This window comes from Mesoplodon bidens, assembly GCF_964165515.1.
Source record: "Mesoplodon bidens genome assembly, chromosome: 16".
Lineage (NCBI taxonomy): Eukaryota > Metazoa > Chordata > Mammalia > Artiodactyla > Ziphiidae > Mesoplodon > Mesoplodon bidens.
In genome coordinates, this window is record NC_138173.1 from 45,356,425 (window position 1) to 45,375,612 (window position 19,188).

At 36.7% G+C, this 19,188-nt stretch overlaps 1 protein-coding gene across 7 annotated transcripts in view; it reads right to left on the reverse strand.

Moving 5' to 3' along the window:
- UBR5 (ubiquitin protein ligase E3 component n-recognin 5) overlaps window positions 1-19,188 on the reverse strand; it is a 139,284-nt gene that overhangs the window by 95,235 nt on the left and 24,861 nt on the right. For all 7 annotated transcript variants that reach the window (XM_081258173.1, XM_081258172.1, XM_081258169.1 and 4 more), the window contains exons 2-5: window positions 4,522-4,566; window positions 4,065-4,146; window positions 3,517-3,593; window positions 2,656-2,775 (exon numbers count right to left, since the gene is read on the reverse strand). In XM_081258173.1, coding sequence (XP_081114299.1) covers window positions 2,656-2,775; window positions 3,517-3,593; window positions 4,065-4,146; window positions 4,522-4,566 — 324 coding nt within the window. The remainder of the gene's footprint in view (window positions 1-2,655; window positions 2,776-3,516; window positions 3,594-4,064; window positions 4,147-4,521; window positions 4,567-19,188) is intronic.

A 19,188-nucleotide genomic window follows, 5' to 3' on the forward strand; every position in this document is an offset into this window, starting at 1 on the left:
AAATGGTACGCATGGGACAGGTGGTGAAATCTTTATAAACTCTATAGATTAAGCACTGATCAGTGTTAATTTCCTGGTTTTGATAACTGGACTATGGTTATGTAAAATGTTAAGATTTGGGGACACTGGGTGACATTTCGCAACTTTTTAAAGTCAGATTATTTCAAAATGAAATGTTAAATTTAAAAATAAATAAAGAATACAGGATTAGGAACAAATGCCACTACCTAAATGTATAAACTAAATAAGGAATCAGCAAACTTTTCCTGTAAAGAGCAGAATAGTAAATCATTTATTTATTAGGCTTTGTAGGCTAATCAGTCTTAGTCATGACAACTCATTTCTACCATCTTAGCACAAAAGCAACCACAGACAGTAAATAAAACATCAAGCGTGGCCGTGTATCAGTAAAAATAGGAGGTGCCGGATTTAGCCTGTAGGCTGTAATTTGACAACCCCTCAACTAAAAAAAGAACTAAATTTTAATCTCTAAACAGGTAAAGTTTCACGTCATATGATACATAACTTATTCTTTCTTAAATAAATATAAACAAACTTTTTGCAGATTTATCAAATAAAATGAAAATTCCATTTGTTATTACATATTATTTTCAGAATTCTTTATTTATCATACACTGTTGTTATGTTATGTGTGTGCATAGAACCATTAAAAGGAGATACCTATCATTTTAATAAAAACCAGAGCTATGTTTCCTATGAACAGTTCTAGCACAGAATTGAGCTAAAGGATGCACTCAACTAAATGACTTCCCTCTGACCTCAAATTAAATTTAGTTCGGCATAGAAACAAAAAAGAGAAAATAAGTACCTTGGGATCTCAATTTTTAAATGTAACTTTACCTAGAAATTCAGAGTCAAAATAAAATGTTTAAAAACCATCTTCTCCTTAATTATATTTTCAAAAAATTTAATTTCCTTCTAGTTATATTTCTCTGATCAGCCTTTGAACACATATGCTGACTTGACTGATTTGGCATTTATCTAACCGTTAAATGAGTAATTTCAGAAAATTTGGCTATTCAAAAATCAAGGTATAAAATGAATAAAATCATCTGGCTTGGAATCCGTATATGATTCCTTTAGTTGACAGCATATCAACTTTAGATAAAATGGAAGAAGAGTTAAGTATCCAGTTTAAAAAGTAAAAATTTTACAAATAATTTTAAAAGTAAAAATAAGGTGCAAAGTTCCAGTTATAAAATAAATAAGTCATGGAGATATAATGTACAGCATGGTGACTATAGTTAGTAACACTGTACTGCATATTTGAAAGCTGATAAGAGAGTAGATCTTAAAAGTCCTCATCCCAAGAAAAAAAATTTGAAACTATATATGGTGATGGATGTTAACTAAATTTCTTGTGGGGATCATTTCACAATACATTTGACCCTTGAACAACACAGACTGAACTGTGTGGATCCACTTATATGTGAATTTTTTTCAATAAATATATTGGAAAAATGTTTGGAGATTTGCAATGATTTGAAAAAGCTCACAGATAAATCATGTAGCCTGGAAATATCAAAAAAATTTAAGAAAAAGGCAGGTCATGAATGCATAAAATATTTGTAGATACTAGCCTATGCTTACAGAGGCATAAGGTGAGTGATATGTAATATAAAATTAATAATGTAAAGGTTGGGCTACCATGAGGTAATCATACTGCTGCTGCTTTGCTATCAATTCATGAATCACTATACCTGTAAATAAACACGATTTTTTCACATTATCTCTTCCTGTTTCATGTCTAGTGTTAGTAATACATATAACATCTAGAGTTTTGCATCATACAGGACAATACTGTCCTAGGTAATGACAGACAATTCATCTTATAAACAGATGATGTAAACTTACGGTATCAATAAGTACAGTACTGTTAATATATTTTCTCTTCAGGATTTTCTTAATAACATTTTGTTTTCTCTAGCTTACTTTATTATAAGAATACAGTACATAATACATATAACATACAAAATATGTATTAATCACCTGTTTATGTTAATGGTAAGGCTTCCAGTCAACAGGAGGCTATTAGTAGTTAAGTTTTGAGGGAGTTAAAAGTTACAAGTGGGTTTTTGACTGTGCAGGGGGTCAGTGCCCCTAACCCCTAGATTGCTCAAGGGTCACATATATATACAAATAAATACTGAATCGTTATGTTGTACACTTGAAACTAATATAATGTTATGTGTCAAGTATACCACTATAATGTTTTTAAAGTAAAAACTTCATTAAAGGCTGTAAAGTTCAGTTACATAATCGTTTCAAGCCTCACTAAATTAATTCAGAAAGAACTACCGTATTTGGACACTAGAAAGAAAGAAATGTTAGATTTTTTTTACCCAAGAATTAGTCACAAATGAGACCAAAGATAGTATCACTGAAAATTTTTAAATAACATAAATGACACGATAAATGCATGCAGCCATTATACATTTTTAGAAGGACAAAAGCCTAGGTTAGCTGTGATTAGCCTATGTGGGTTTTTTTTTATCATGGTGGCTCACCATGAGCGACAGGAGCCCCTGCTCAGAGCTCGGGAGTTCCCTCACTGCATCGCTGGATAACACTGAAATGAGCACTCACAGAGCAATAACCCAGACCCGCGGACACCATCTTCTGACCACAACTTACCCCAGGGTGTTGCCTGCCAGCCTGCCCAGAGTCTCGGAACCTGAGAGAAACCACGGGGAGTCACTTGTCCTACCAGGCCTCGATGTCCTCCCTGCCCCCGAATTGCTATTCAACTTTGACCTGGGAAAAAAACAAAAGGTAGAAAAATCACAGAACAGTCCCAAAATCCCTAGGAACAAGCCTGGAATTCCAGGCCTCACTGCTCTGGGACTTACTGTGGTAAAATATCAGCCTAACAATTCTCTGATTACTGTTACTGAAATGGATACTTCAGATCAAAGAGCAAACCTAACAATTTCTAGCCTCATAACAATCCAGTTCCTGTTTGAAATTGTTTCCACGGTTTAACTGCAAATGAATTGTTCCTTAGATTTTTAAAAGTAATCATATTTTCCTTAGAAGCAGTCAACTGAAAGTCATCATACATTATCTAGCAACCTTTTTTATATGACGTCACTTATAAAGGCCAAAATTTTAAAGACTCCGTCATTTTCCAATTGAGCTACTTGATCTGGGAATATTAAAAGGGAAAAAACATGATCCGAAAAGTCAGTTCACTCAGAGAGCAGATCTGTCTTGGGCCCTACCACATACACATCATTCTTCTGGTAACCTATTTCTGTTAAGTGATCATTGACTCCTCTGCTACTTTCAATGCAAATATTTTAGCTATAAATCACTGCTTGCCTAAAAATTAAAATCAAACTATAAAGTAACCATTTCACTCTATTTTAAGCATCTCCTTTTCTACAATGCTTTTTTTCTTTTTCAATTTGAGTGTTCCCAAAATCAAAACACAGGTGTAATATAATACCTTTAAGAGCTAAATATTTATTAAATGGAAAGGACATAATGTCTTACCCATCATTATTGTCAGGTTTACCCAATTCCAATCGGTCTGGCTGTACTGAAAAACCGATCCTGCAAACTCTACCATCCTAGAAGCAAAGAAAATAGAAGAAACTTCCAAAGTAAAAATGTGTATTAAAACTTGAATGTATTCAATGAACAAATTATGTACCTATCACTGTCAATTCAGAAGGCAACAAATAAGCTCCCTTCTAGAAGGCACTCTCACCTGAGCTGGGGATGTATGGTTTGTATACATTATCATAAAACCAGTAAAAATAATTTAAAATATCTCCATCTAACAGAATTCAGAGTAAGGAAATGACTAGATATCAGGAACTTCTCCATTCTTTTACTAACTAGTTTCAACCTCTAGTAAATCATTTAAGCCTTCTCCGGGCCAGAGGATTTATACAATAAGGAAATGGAACTGGGTGGTCTCTGGAAGAACTACTGCAAGAAACTGCTGTTTTCCACGGTTGAAAAGGAAGACACATGATGATGCACAGCTGTATTTTAACATCCATTTTCATTTCCCTACCACAGAGTAAACGGTTTACCTCAAGAAGAAAGGCAGCATGATTTGGGCCCACCACACACTGTTTAATGGTAGCCTGTTCCAACACATTCAAAGGGGGATGGCTGGGAAATAAAGAAAAGTATGCAAACAAAATTATTTTTTAAATGGCAAATGCATCCTAGGGTTTTTTAGAAAATCCAATTAACAAAAGAAAAAAATTGCTAGTAAAGCCTGTTTTTAAAAACTAATATTTACATATTTTAAAGGAATAATTGAAAAAAATTATTATATCTACACAGTCATTATAGCTCTTTGGTATGGCAGAGTTTTTAAAAATCAGTATGAACACCAACTATAATTCAAATGAACGCAACCCATAAAAATTTGATAGTTAGATTAAAATTTTCTTAATAGCTGCTGCCTAAACATGAGTACTTTTTCCTAATTAAAACAAAATCATTCTTTTCAGGAAATGTAAAATATCTTAAATCTTTTACCTGTTTAAATTATATTTGTTCAGTTTCTCTGAAACTTCCCGTAACCTTTAAAAACAAAACAAAACATGAATAAACCACACGTACAAAGCCTTTGTAAGCAAAACAGTTCTGATTTGGTGATCTCTAACAGTAGCATACAAAAATTTTACTAAGCAAGAATGTTTTTTATATTATCTTTGATTTCTGTCCCAAAAAAGATCACAAGTCAACCCTGCAGTTGCCTTCCCTCACCACCTCATTTGCAACTTCAGTCATCATCATCTTAGTATTTTACAGATAAGGAAACTGAAGCTTCTAGAGTTTATTTAAAAAACCAGCAGGAGAACTGGTACTTGAACCAACGCTCAATGGAAAGCCAGTTTTTAAACACCGTATTACATATGCCAAGAGACTCTTGAATGTACACGTACATGATGAAATGAAAATATTTGGGAAGCACATATCTTTTAAGAACTTAATATAAAGAGGCAGAAACAATGCAAAAGCCAAATTGACTTAAGGTGAGAACAGTCTCAAAAGTTCTTTAAGGACCTTATGACACATAATTGTACAAATTAAAACCTTAGTGCCCATATCTATAAAATAAGGATAACACCTCACATTTTTAAGAGTATTGAATATGCTTAGAAAAATCTCACAGGGCTGTCTAACAGAAAGATATTAACTCATGTTATCTATTATGATTTTGCTGTTTCTCTCAAAGAAACAGTCTTGAATTAACATAAAATACTGTAATACTCATTTAAATTGGGCACTTTTGTGAACCTAAGGAAGCCATTTTATAATTCAAAGATGTATTCAAATGTAGAGATTTTAAGAGTTCAATTCTATTAAATTACCAAAACAAATGCCTTTGAAAACTTTTCCAGAAATTATTCTCTTAAAAATAAACTGAGCATTTAGGAACAACAGGGAAAAAAATTAGAACAGTAAATCAACAGGAAATTCCGTAAGTTTTGCTTTCTAGAGAGTGACAAAAATACGTGAAATCAAATTTCAATCATTCGTCCTAACAGATGAAAGTGGTATACATACTCAAAATTAATCATGCCTTAAAGCCAGTTTAGGATTTAAAAGCTACCACCAATCATATAACATATGGCCAAATAATCTAATTATTTTGATAAAGAGATTCTAATAGGAGCCAGCTGTCCTTCAATTTTACTTTATCCAGTGAAGTTCTAACCACCGTTCAATGAGCAGTATCTTTCAAACACTAAAATATGCATAAGCAAATGTCCAACACTAAATCGTATTTCTAAGCAAAAATAACTTTCAAATGATGCCATACTTAATTTGTCTACCAAGAAGTAAATACTCACTAGTGATTTTATTCTCACTCCCAAAGAATAACATCAGATCATGTGTGACTTGGCCCTCAATAACGTATTTTCATTTTTCTAGCCTTTCATTAACAAAAATGTGTCTTCTTCAGTCCTGTAAAGTCAAGCTTTTTGACCAAATCCCAGTTTGCTCATTTATAAGGCACATACCTGTGTTTCAAGGCAAGATAAAACACCATAAGAATAATGCACTGTGGAACTCATGAGCTCTGAGAGAAGGATGACTAGAAAATGGGGAGAAGAAAATAGACTAGAAGGCTCCAAACTGAGAGGCTCCATTCTGGGCAATAACAACAGCCCTGAGAAGACCTGGAGCAGAGGCAGGAGTTCTCATTCTCCTCAGCCCACACTGACTATGAGTAATTTAAAAAACTCTTCACCAGACTACAGACTAGAGCCAGACTATGAGAAAAGACTAAGAAAGGTTTTATTTCCCCAAAGCCATAGTAGTGACACTTTCGAAAGATAACTCGTTCACCAGCATACAACTAAACCCATTCATTTCCATTCCTTTTTTCTTAGCCCAACACTGTCTCTAGCATTTTCACAAACAATACGGGGTGGGGGGGTGGGGGACAAAACTTGTCAAAACCTTTTCAAAGCTGGGCAATAACTGAGATTAAGAATTAAATGATGCTTTCATGGCTCCAAATATCATTCCAAGCAAATAATATCTATAAAACTAAAGTAAGGTTTGAGGATATCAAGATGCTAGAAAATAACAAGTCAAGAACTCAAAAGCAAATTTCAGGTTAGGAAAGGGACAGTGGAAATGTTTACTGACATCACATTTTTTAATATTAAAAATCATGGTGGACTCCATCTGAAATGTACACCCATTTGTACTGGAAATAATACCCACTGGATAGCAAGAAATCTGGGGTTTACTCCCAGCTCATCTACTACCAACTGGGTTCATTTAAGCCCACTAAGTTTCCGGTCTCATCTACGTGAAGAAAGGCAATAGTCCTCTCTGGTTCTTTTCAGTCCTGAAATTGTTATGAATGTATGAAAAGCAAATATATCAATGGAAGATATTTATGTAATGTTTATATGGAAATAGCACTTACTGTCATATTCGATTTCATTTCACCCATCTGAAACTTTCACACACAAATTAATTTTACATGGACACTTAGAATATTTACCCAAATATCAAATTTGTTTAATTTCTTAAATTCAATCTGCAAAATTTACAGAAAATGTATCATTTTTCCAAATCTCAAGATAGTTATCATGACTAAATTGGCCCCATACACATTAGTTTACATGGATCCCAGATAACAGTAACAAAGAAATCGTCAAGCAAAGGGGGGGAAAAAAAGGTACTAACTATAAAATAAGGAGTACTTTGTTCCCCTTTACATTATAGAGTCTTCAGCAGACATGTAAATCCCAGAACCGCAGGCCACTGATCATACTCATTTAAATTTACTGAGTTACTAAATGTCTCTACAAAAGTATCAGGCACTCATCTAATTTAAAGGATCTTCCTCCAAAAGCTTACAATGCTTCAAGTTATTAACTATATTTCCTCTCACTATGATATTAACAAAAGTTTTCCCTGTTTTTAAAGTAAAATGTAAACCACCCTACAGCTCACCAAATTCCATTTCAGAATAAATCTTTACATGTGATTGTGAAGCAAAACAATTTTAAGAACACAGCATAACATTACAAAATAACCTAACTCAGCATTTAATCTCATTTCAGAGACAGGCAGGAAAGCTTTTGTGAGGTGGCTATAACACACAATGGATAGGTAAGCAGTGAGCTTCTGACAATCCTTAGTACTCCTACACCAAAGATTTATTCTATATTCTGATTCAATAACCTATTTCATTCCTTCAAATTTATAGACATTTTACAGATCGAGAGGCTGGAATTTTTTTTGACCACCAAGGTAAGGTAACAGCAAACTGATGTTAATAGAGAAACGAGTATAACAGTACTTGCTAGAGGGTAACGTATTTCAAAGCTGCCCTTGAAATTCCCTACAATTTCAGTCTCATTTCCCCAAAATTTAACCTTATAATTTCAAAGATTAGTCATCTTTTGATGACCCTCAATTGACAGTAGCACTTAACACAGGTTCTTCAGTTTTACAATTCCCTGCCCTAATCCTAAATCCCCTGCCATCTGTTCAGACACACACACCCCTGAAATGAAACCTGTTACGATTCCTAGCTAAATTTCTAAAAGTAAAAAGTTTAGGTATATCTGGATTCCTAAAAGGCTCCAATTCTCCAGGACATAAAGATATTCCTGACAGCCCACCTTCTACAAGATGATCCTTTTGCTATCCCTGGAACTGTAAGATCAGGCATACCCACCCACGTTTCACGTGTATCAGTACTCACTTTAATGGTAGAAAGTGGCATAATCTGCCCCCAGTACATTTCCTCCAGGAACATTATTATTATTTCAGGCCCAGCTCAAATGCTACCTCCTCCATGTACTTTTCCAGTAGCTCTGATTTTCTTCCTACATAAATCTACAGCTTCTCCCTCACAAAGGACCTTTACTGTCTACTTGACATTCTACCGTCATTTGTGTTTCAATCTGAGCTAGCTTCAGACTTTAAGCAAAGAAGAGATAAAACTTACCAAGTATTTCCCCACTCTTCCACTTCTTTAGATAACAGTTCCAACAGTGAAAAATGTACAATAATACTTGTTACAATACATTTCAGAGGCAGAAAAGATTCCTGATATTCAACTCAACAAAACTACTCCTTAGGTCTTCCACCTCAAATTGAAGTTTAGAACATGCAAGAAAAGTGTGAACATACAGATTTCTTTTAGGATAGTCGCCCATATAAATCTTGTAAGCAAACTAGTTAACACAGAGAAAACATTTAATAACTCACCACTCACCAATAATCATATCAGCAAACTACCTTTAAAGTGACCTCACTCTACTCTCTAGATAACCATCCATGGAATAAAACTTTTACAGATCCATTTTGGAGTATAGGGCTTAATAATCCATACAAAGAAACAACAGCCAGAAACAACAGCCAGCCAAGGTTACCTACAACACTAAATCATAGACTCCTGCAGAAAATGTCTCCAAGATCACCTCTTGTCATCCATGTCAGAGAAGGCAGGTATTGCCAAAATGCAAAGGTACCCAGATTACCTTCTTGCAGAAGAAGAAATACTGTAGGAATATTTCTGGCCATTTCTCCAAAAGCAAACTATCTAAAGTTTAAAACTTAAAACTGAAGAAGCAATCAAAGGGCACTTTTTTTTTCCCCTCTTGGAGCAAAGACTATGTTACTCGATAGATGGCAGAGAGAGGCGCCAAACCCACCTCCAACCACAGAACACGGTCTTTCCACTATATCATCGTGCTCTTTCCTGAGTACAGGGAGTCCGTCCACAACACTGTTCTTTTATACAAACTACTGCACCACACTATATATATTGCCCCCTCTGAAATCACTCCTAGCATGCCAACTATCCACATCATCAACAATAACAATAAATTCAAGTTATCACACGATGGTCCTGCCTGGCAGCCACTGTAATGTGAGAAAAGGATGTACTTTGGGCATAGTTGCAGAGGGCATTTTGAGATGGTCATTTACTTGTGCCAGGCACATTCCCACCCCCACCAGCAAACTGAAAGCCTGGAGCTAGCTTATTCAATCCACTACAGTGGGCATCCCAACCCCAAATCCCTTTTTTTTTTTTTTTTTTTTTTTTTTGGCGGTACGTGGGCTTCTCACTGTCATGGCCTCTCCCGTTGCGGAGCACAGGCTCCGGACGCGCCGGCTCAACGGCCATGGCTCACGGGCCCAGCTGCTCCGCGGCACGTGGGATCTTCCCAGACCGGGGCACAAACCCGTGTCCCCTGCATCGGCAGGCGGACTCTCAACCACTGCGCCACCAGGGAAGCCCCCCAAATCCCTCTTCACACAGTCCTGGAGCAAGCCACCTAAGATATGCTCAAAGGGGAGGCCCTTGAGGGCATCTTGGGTGTAAAATGGAAGAAGTCAACTGAGTCTCCTCACGCTGCACTGTGGATTTGTTTATGTGTGGACGAGATAAAGGCTTTCAGCCCACCTACCCACTCTGTGTTGTGACTTAAAATATTAGCAGCTACCTTGACCCATGGGTCTGACGATGGCTGGGAAGGGTCTGGAGGGATTAGGGTTGCCTTGGCCCAAACAAGAAGCACCAGCAGATTAGGGCTGATTCCCTTCATCTGTGTGATTATGAAAGACTCTCATTGTAGGTCTGAAATTTAACTTCAAGACATTCAATTTTCAGATACATTTTTAAAAATCCATTTTGTACTGCTTCTATGTGAGTTTAACCCTGATCATGGGTTCCCAACTTCAGGATTTCTCAGGAATCGGGGATGGAGGGAGGGTGGCTAATGAGAGAAGCAATACAGTTGTTTAGACAACATGCACAGAGAAGAAAAAAATCACTACACCAAAACTCAGCAAGTGATGGTTTCTAAAAGGTTGGTTAGAATGGAGAATCTGAAACCCTATTAATGAACTCTTAATACTGTTAATACTAAAACCCACTGGTCTGTCTTTACCCCCATGCATGAGTCTCTTTAGATGTAAAATGGTACAGCAATGTAGCATAACATAGCATAAAGCGTATGAAAAATGTAATCCTGCCTTCCTGATAGTATTAGTACCCATGAGGAACTAAATGTTTATCATTTCAGTAGGGGAGGGGGAGGCAGTGGAGGCAAGGATCAGAAGGAACCTCTTTAAGATTTATATGCAAAAGCTACAGTCAATTACTAAAAGGGGTGGGGGGGAGCCTTAAGGAGAAGTCACAAACTGCCACGCTACAGATGTACACATGATACTGAATCACATGGCATTTTTAATTTTTAAAAGATTGTTAAAGATTCTTGGCCAACATGTAGAACTGGAAAATTTCAGACAGATTTTCAGATTTCTAGCTTCTCTTGAAAAATGAGATCTAGCGACCAAGCTTATATTGCCTAGTGGTGACTAGAGGTGCTCTTACCTGCCCAGCACCTGTAGGCATTTGAGTTTGAGACCACTGATACAAAAGATTATTCCTCCCACCCTCTAAAAAAGGATATTTCCTTGGTGAAGAGTAATCTGTTCAGTTTTATAATGCAAATCTCAGCTTGTCAGTTGATCCCTAATATATCTTTGCTTAGACATAAGTCTTAACCACATTTTATTTCTTTAAATTTGACTTAACAATTTCTCACTTTTTTGCCCACCCAAGAAAAAATGGTGCCAGGTAGCAAACATCTGACTTTACTTCTAAAAGACCCCAAGTCACACAATGATGGCTTTTGTAGAGGAAAAAACCCATCTGTCAGCTTCCTGAATAACCAGTTATAGGCAGGACTTATACATACTTTGTGCTATGGAGAGAACAAATACCAGTTTATAAAATGTGTTCTTTTTACCCTAAATAAATAATACAGGACATTCAGCTTCAAGATACATTCAAGACCAAAAAAATAGAAGTTTCTAAATAAATACTGTAAACTGAGAAAATGATACAAATTTTAAATGGGAAATTCTTTTAATTCTTCCTCCTAAAATGGTTTTCAGTTGAAACTGCTCGAAGATTTCTATAAAACTAAGATGAGAAAATTCATGTTATAGAAACACTCTGGAACTATCATAGAAAAAAGACATTATACTTACAAATAATTTCTTCCCTTAACACAGAAAATATTCTGGTTAGACATTCCTATATAGTGCCATAAATAACATCTTTCATAATAAAATGAAAAAGAGACCAAAATCCCAAACTACTGTGCCATTTGAAAGATAAACACATCTCTGAGAAACTAAATGCTTAACACAAGAAAATGAGTCATTTTCCTTTAAAGCAAAACCAACTGTGTTATTTTCAGCTCCATTCAAAACAGGAAAAGGAAAATACACATGCCAAATGGACAAGAAATTCGGTAGGAAAAGATAAAAGATATGGCCTTTATACATTAATTCTTCTTGATAATTTCCTAAGTATTTCTGTCTCATCTAATTTCAATCGCTTAACAGCAAGACTATACATACATACATGACTCAAACTTGGTTAACTTGTGTGCTAACAGGGTGAGAAGACTTCCTTTAGTGCTCCTGTCCAAAAAGTGTAGCATCCAGCTAAAATTTCAAAAGAAAAGTCTTGGTTTTTCTTCACCCTTAGGCCATTAGCCACATTCTGAATATGTGCAACATCAAACCCCATTTTAACTCTACATACAAATCAAAGGTCTCACGAGATAACCGACACACTTTGTAATATAAATACTACCATTTGGCAAGGTATTCAGTCCTTGAGATAGAACTCTAAACTGAAAATACCTGTGATGCAATCTGACTTTTCCATAAAACAAGACAATTAGGAGGTTAGGTTCCTGACCAAGGATCTTGATGCCATTAAATTCAGGAAAGCTTCTTCAAATGACACACACTGGGATGGCTTCTTGTTGCCCTTTTAACATCGAAGATGAAACATGGTGGAGTGGGAAAAGAATGGGCTGTGGCGTCGGACTAGCAAACCTGGGTTCAATTCCATCCCTTCCATTAATTGGCTCTGTAACCTTGGGCAAGCTTACTTTAACCTCCCAGAGCTTGGAAGGTATCTTGGTCTGTTAAATGGAGATAAAACCACTTGTCTGGTAGGGCTGCTATAAGGATTAAAGGTAATTTTGTAATGTACCTTGGAAAGAGCCAAGCACTTAAACACTCAATAAATGGCAGCCATTAGCATTATTACTGAACTATATTTTTCATCTTTGGATAGCTTGCTCTATATATTGCTGCTTCAAATCTGCCAAGTTCTAGCTTGAACCGGTTGCCAAACTAAATAGGGCCCAATTTGAATCTGGAGATCTTGTAGGAACCCGAGGAACCAGAGAATGACAGCTAAGTCTGGGAATTCTTGGAACCAGAAATCCGCAGACGCACTCTAACTCTGTGTATTTTGCGCATGGGTTGTTATTTCACAAGAGTGAGAGGTTCCTTCTCTTCTTGCCCCTACTACCTCCAATCTCATCTCCTCACTCTTCCTGGGCACTCTATACCCCAAATATCACTATACTCTCCCAAGTCCTTCACTAGATTATACTCACAAAGTACTCTTTTTTTTTGGGGGGGGGGGCACACCTCACAGCTTGCTGGATCTTAGTTCCCCAATCAAGGGACTTAACCCAGGCCACAGCAGCAAAAGCACCGAATCCCAACCACTAGACCACCTGGGAGCGCCATATTTTATTTTTTTTGTACACACCTATTCCTTCAGCCTAGAATAAACTATACCCCACTGCCTTCTACACGTCTATAGCTACTAGTCCCTGGCGGGTAGGCTGAAAGAACCTGTTGGAAACGTTAACTCACCTTTACTCGAGGCTAAACTAGGCATTTCTCTGAGTCCCCTGGGGTATACTTCCTTCCACAGTACTTATGCTGTAACTACTTGTTTGATGAAATATTTGTCTCTTTCATGGCTTGACAAACTCTATGAAGGCGAGAACCGGGTTTTACTAATTTCTAAATCCCCAGCACCTGACAGCTGATGGATGGGGTGGCTGAACAAATGAATGGGCATTCATGTCCCTGCTCTAAGTCCTACACTGCTTCAAAATGGTGGATTTGCAGCTTTTTTTTCTTTTCATAGTCATTCTAAAGATTTTTAGCTGTTCTGCTATGAGACCAATATTATGAGACTAGGTTTTTTAAAACACACCAAAGGAATATTGTCCTAGAAAATAACCCCACGGAGGTTCTACCTCAAATCAAATGGTCCTACAATACTAAGAAGAATTTTTTACTTTAACTTTTTTTAACTTTCTTTGAGAATCATCCCTAGAAAGAGTTTACCAGACAGACAAGGAAATCACTCAGTACTTTACAGCTGGGGATACTCTCCCAGTCCCTCCACTTAGAGGACAGTCTTGTTCCTCCCTCCATCCCTCCCTCCTCCCCCTCCTCCGTGGCTTAATCTGGGATGGTGTTAAGGAAATGTACTGAAGGGGCCAAAAGGAAGCTGGAAGCAAAGGGAAGAGAGAAAGCGATGTCATCAGGAAGCAAAAGTACAGATAAAAGTCTGTGTGCAACTCGCCTGTATAAGTGCCTGAAACTGATAACATGAGTCTAACTGGCTAAGCACCTTAAAATGCAAACTAGAGAAAGTCTAATTACTGGACATCTATTGGCAAGTAATGCAATAAAATATTCCAACATTTAATGATGTGCCAAAATAGGAAGAATTGGATATAAATACCCATAATTAATTTTTTATTTGTTTGGGGTTTCTTTTTTTTTTCCTTCGGTTGTTTAGCCAATCATCAGCATTGTAGCCATGAAAAGGCAAAGTTAGTGCCAACCAGGTTCTACCTAGATACCCAAAAGAACCCTGGGGTTTTTTTGAGTCTCAGCTCCACCATTAAAAAAGGAGCGTGACCTTGAATAGGTCATTTAACATCTCCTGCTCTCATGTTTCCACCTCTGCCAAAAATGGTGCTTACCATATCTGCTTCACAGAGTTGTTTTAAGAATTGGATAGTATGTCACATGCAAAAGTAATGTGTACCATCTGAAATAACAGTGTCTAAACCTGGCTAATCATCCACTGTCTAAGGAATATTTTAAAAGACGTATTACCAGACCCCACCCAAACCTACTAAATCAGAAATCTCCAAATACAAGACTCAGTAATTTATATTCCGGCTAAATAAATTATGGCACATTCATAAAATGTCTCTGGAAGGAATAACATTTAGTCACCTATGAGGAAAGGAAGTAGGCAGCTAGGAAACAGAGCAGGGAGGGAAGCTTTTCACTGAGTGCCAATGTACACTTTTTTAATTTAAATCACATATTATCAACTCAAAATTTAAAAAAAAAAAATTTCTAAGCAACCCAAAGTGATGCTGATGATCAACTAAGTTTGGAAATCACTACTCTAAAATACCACGAATACATGTAAGGACTGCTTAAAACAGTCACAAGATTAATAGTCCATTTAGGGAGATATTAATAACCCTACTATTTCAAGTTTTGGAAATGTTGCTTAGGATAGCCCCCTCTTAGAAATTCACAATCCACATACCTCTATTAGATTCTGCTAAGTCCTAAAATAAAGAAACATGTTTACGCTTAATCCTGTGTTTTTCAAACTGAAGTGAACACTGTTTGGGAAACACTAAACATGGAACACAAACAGGCCATTCTTTCTAGTAAGGTCTTGGGGAACCAGAGGACATTGATCTGAAATCTAAGCTCCAAGAAGTAGTAGCCCCAAACCCTGGAGGGGGCCTAGCACAGAGAAGGCCTCCCCCTCCAAAAGGTAGAGCTCAGTAGTGACAAACTACCTTTCCTCTCTTTTTTCTTTAACTAAACAAAACTGATTTCCCTATTTTCTTACTGGGATTAAAAAGATAAACAGGGATTAAAAAGATAAACAGCATAAACAAACAATCTTACTCTGCCTAAAATTATATTGTTAACATATATCTATAGCAATTTTTTTAATCCAAATAACATGGCAACAGCATTTTTATTCCTTTAAGTAGAAAAATTAAAGATCTTTAACTATGATTCAAAATCATCTACTTTTAGGAGACAGCAACAGATTTCAATATTTCCCTTCTACAGTATAAGCAGACCTTCCTGGGCATCTTTATTCCCACAAAGCCAGACTAACCACGTGGGCTTTACAGTCAAATTGTCCAACAACCTTGCTTATTACCTGAGTGCGATCATCAGTGTACCCAGAGGGGATCTGAAAGCTGTTTCAAATAAATGGCTTCTTTGAAATCTGCACCTACTGGGGTTCTTAACACTGGGTCTCTAATTCAGAGATCCACCACAGTCAAACTACAAACCACCACAGTCAAATTTAAGGGCTTACCAGATCCCTTTTGTTTTTATCACTATGGCCCACAAAAAAACACAAATGTCTCCCCTCTGGCAAAACAGTTAACAAACCATAGCAAAGGGCTGGCTTCCCCCACCACCAATAAATGGGATCCACCAGTAAATGTTTCCAATTCTTCACCTTACAGTAAGTACTCAACCCAACCGAAGTAGATTCAACAGGCAGTCTCAGATTTACAGATTGACATTACTGATAAAGAGGGCTCTCATCCCATCTCAATCCCCACTCTGTATCGGCTAACCACTTAAACAAAAAACAAACACACACACAAAAAACATGGTGCTTTTAGATAGCATGTGAATAATGATGTTAGAGAGCTAAGCCTGGGAATGAATATAAAGGATATTAGCCCATCTATCTGCCAATCCCTAATTATCATCCCCAGGCTGCTGGTATTTTCCCCTGGTTCGGGGTTGTTTTGGGCGGGGGGGGGGGGCGGTTAACCTGAAAATCACTTCCTAGTCATAGATACAATATGCTCAATATGTCAGCATCAGGCACTAACAAGTTTATTGGTTTAATCCTCTCTTCATAACTAACTTCAACTTCCTGAAAAAGGAAGATGGTGGAGCGGCACCTCCTGTAATCACCGCCATCTCAGATTGTCCTAGCAAACATTAGGTCAGAACAGCAATGCTTGCAAAACTCAGCCACCATCATCATAGCTACAATAAAGCTATGTACAGTGTAGCTCTCCTGGTTCCCTCAAAAAAAAAAAAATTGGCATCTGTAGTGTTTATAGAGCAAAACAGTTAACAAACCTAACAAAATGGAACCAGCTTACAATGAGATTACTATCAATAAATATTATCAATTCACAGTAGGACTCTAAAGTTGCTTTGTCCCCGACTAAATTCTCTACACCTCCTTTCTTCTCTTAGCACTGAGCACTCCATCAAGTTCGATGTGGGTAGTTAGTGAAAAAGTCTTCCATAGGTTTGGGTGGGACTGTTCCCTCCACTTTCCTTTCCACCTAAAGCTGAAAAAAGTAAAGTGAGTAAAACTAAAACAGAAGGAACAAGATGCACTGATATAAGATATGTACCAATTAACAAATATTGACTGAGTATTACGTGCAGGTATGCAAATCAGTGGGATGGCGGGATGGAAGAATGGCTGGAGTAGTGTTGGTATACTGTGCTCACTCCGGAAAACCTCGTCCACTCTATATATACAGCCACGAAAGACAACCGTAAAAGAGAAAACCAAAAGACAAAGCTGAGATCAAATAAAAGAGAAACATCTCCACAGAAGGGAAATGATGCTCAAAGTGCTCCCTAGTGGAAGACTGGGTTCATCCTGTAAGGTGGAGTTACGCTCATGGTTTTGTTAGAACACTGTGGCTGAAAAGCTTAATAGTAACCACTAAAAGAACAGAAATACAATCTATGGCTTCCAATCAAAAGAGGAGGAAAAAAGGAAGGAAATGCAGAAAATTAGGAATCTTAACAGAGGAAAAAAAGGCAGCAAAATAAAAGATTCAGAAAATATGAAATTCAGACAGTAGAAATAAATCTACTTATTCAAATGGTTCATTGCACATATTAAAAGTCAAATATTAAGAGTGAAGGAAAAGGAAGTATTAATAGGGATAAGAGAGACACCACATAACGTTAAAAGGAATAATCCACCAAGAACATTTAACATGCAAGAATTTGAATGTTCCTAATACCATAACCTCAAAAATGTATCTAGTAAAAACTGACCCTTTGAGAAAATGTTAACTCCAATGAGAAATTTAATACACTTCTATCAGAAACTGATAGTTCAAGCAGACAAAATATCAGTAAAGATAGAAACTTTGAAAAGGAACATTAACAAGCTTAGTCTAACAAATAAACATATAGAAACCTGTCCCCCAACTGGGGTGTCACAGGTTTTAAGGCATAAAGCACATTCTGACTCCTAGACTTAACAGATAAATAAAACTTCCTTCAAATTATAAGAATAAACGTAAGGTTGCCAACTTTTCATCTTGCCTAGATTTAGAAAAAGCAACAAACTAGAACTACCAATATTGCATTAAAAGATAAATTTCACATTTATAAAGTAGAAAAGACAAATCTAAATAAAAAAATTTTCTCCCTAACCCACAGACTGTGAAAACTTTCTTAGAAACTGGCACCAACACAGTACTTAGTTTGGTATTTCTTAACTTTTATTTGATCTCAGAAAAACAATCATACAGAGTTTTTTCATTTAATATCAAGTCCTTGATAAAACAGTCTCTTTGTTTTCCATGAGAAAACAAAAAACTACAAGAGGTTGATTTACCTGTAATTACTCAATTAAGAGGTGACAGAGAGAGAGAGGGAGACAAAACCTCTCCAAGCCTCTATTCTTATCATCATATCACACTTGCCATGGGTCCAATTCAATCAACAAATACTTCCTGAATGCCCAGAGTTAAGTATTACAGGAAATAAGCTGCACTATAAAATACACTGGGGAGGGAGGGGAGACGAATGGTGGCACCACCTGAGGGGGTATCTACATACTTGGGAATGCTGCCCCTAATCATGAGCCACAGCTACAGAAAACTGTGTCATCTACCCCTTAGGAAGCCTGAGGAAGAAAGAAAAGCTGATACAATGCACACATCTCAAGTAGTGTACAATCTACTTGTAAAAACAAAGGATATACACAGGAAAACAAATAAAAAATAAAGCACTGAACTAGCTGCCAAGATGAGTGCTGTAACCAAAAATTACTAAGAGAAGGCAGAATTCATTTTGCGTTGGAAGAGTTAGTGAGGCCAGGGCTTCAGGGGAGTCAGGATTTTGAAATGCGCCTTGAAGGGTGTTGAGACTCATCATCTCAAAAAAGGTGGCATCATCCCGCTGAAAACATTTATAAATATTTATCTAGTAAACAAAAAAAATGGCTCTTACACAACTAAAAAAGCTAAAGTTCTCCAGAACACCTTGAGAAGCCAAGAAGATTCTAAGATTTTAAATTATTTTTCTTACATATCATCTACACAGTCGATAGTGCTAGAGCAGTCTGCTAGTCAAAATACAACTGCAAAAATAAACTATATACTACCTTCCTGTGATCAACTATATTCAATATCCTGTAATAAACCATAATGGAAAAGAATTTGAAAAAGAACATAACGTATATAAATGAATCACTTTGCTGTACACCAAAAACTAACACAACATTGTAAATCATACTTCAGAAAAAAATTAAATTAAGTTAAATTAAATTTTAAAAATAAAAAAGGAGAAGAGACAGGACAAGAGAATACAACAGCAAGGCTGTCATCTACAAGTCAAGAAGGAGGCTTTCACCAGAAGCCGACCATTATGGCACCCTGATCTCAGACTTCCAGCCTCCAGAATTGTGAAAAATAAATGTACCAGTTTATGGCACTTTGCTACAGCAACCCAAGCAGACTAAGACAACAGGTATGGAGA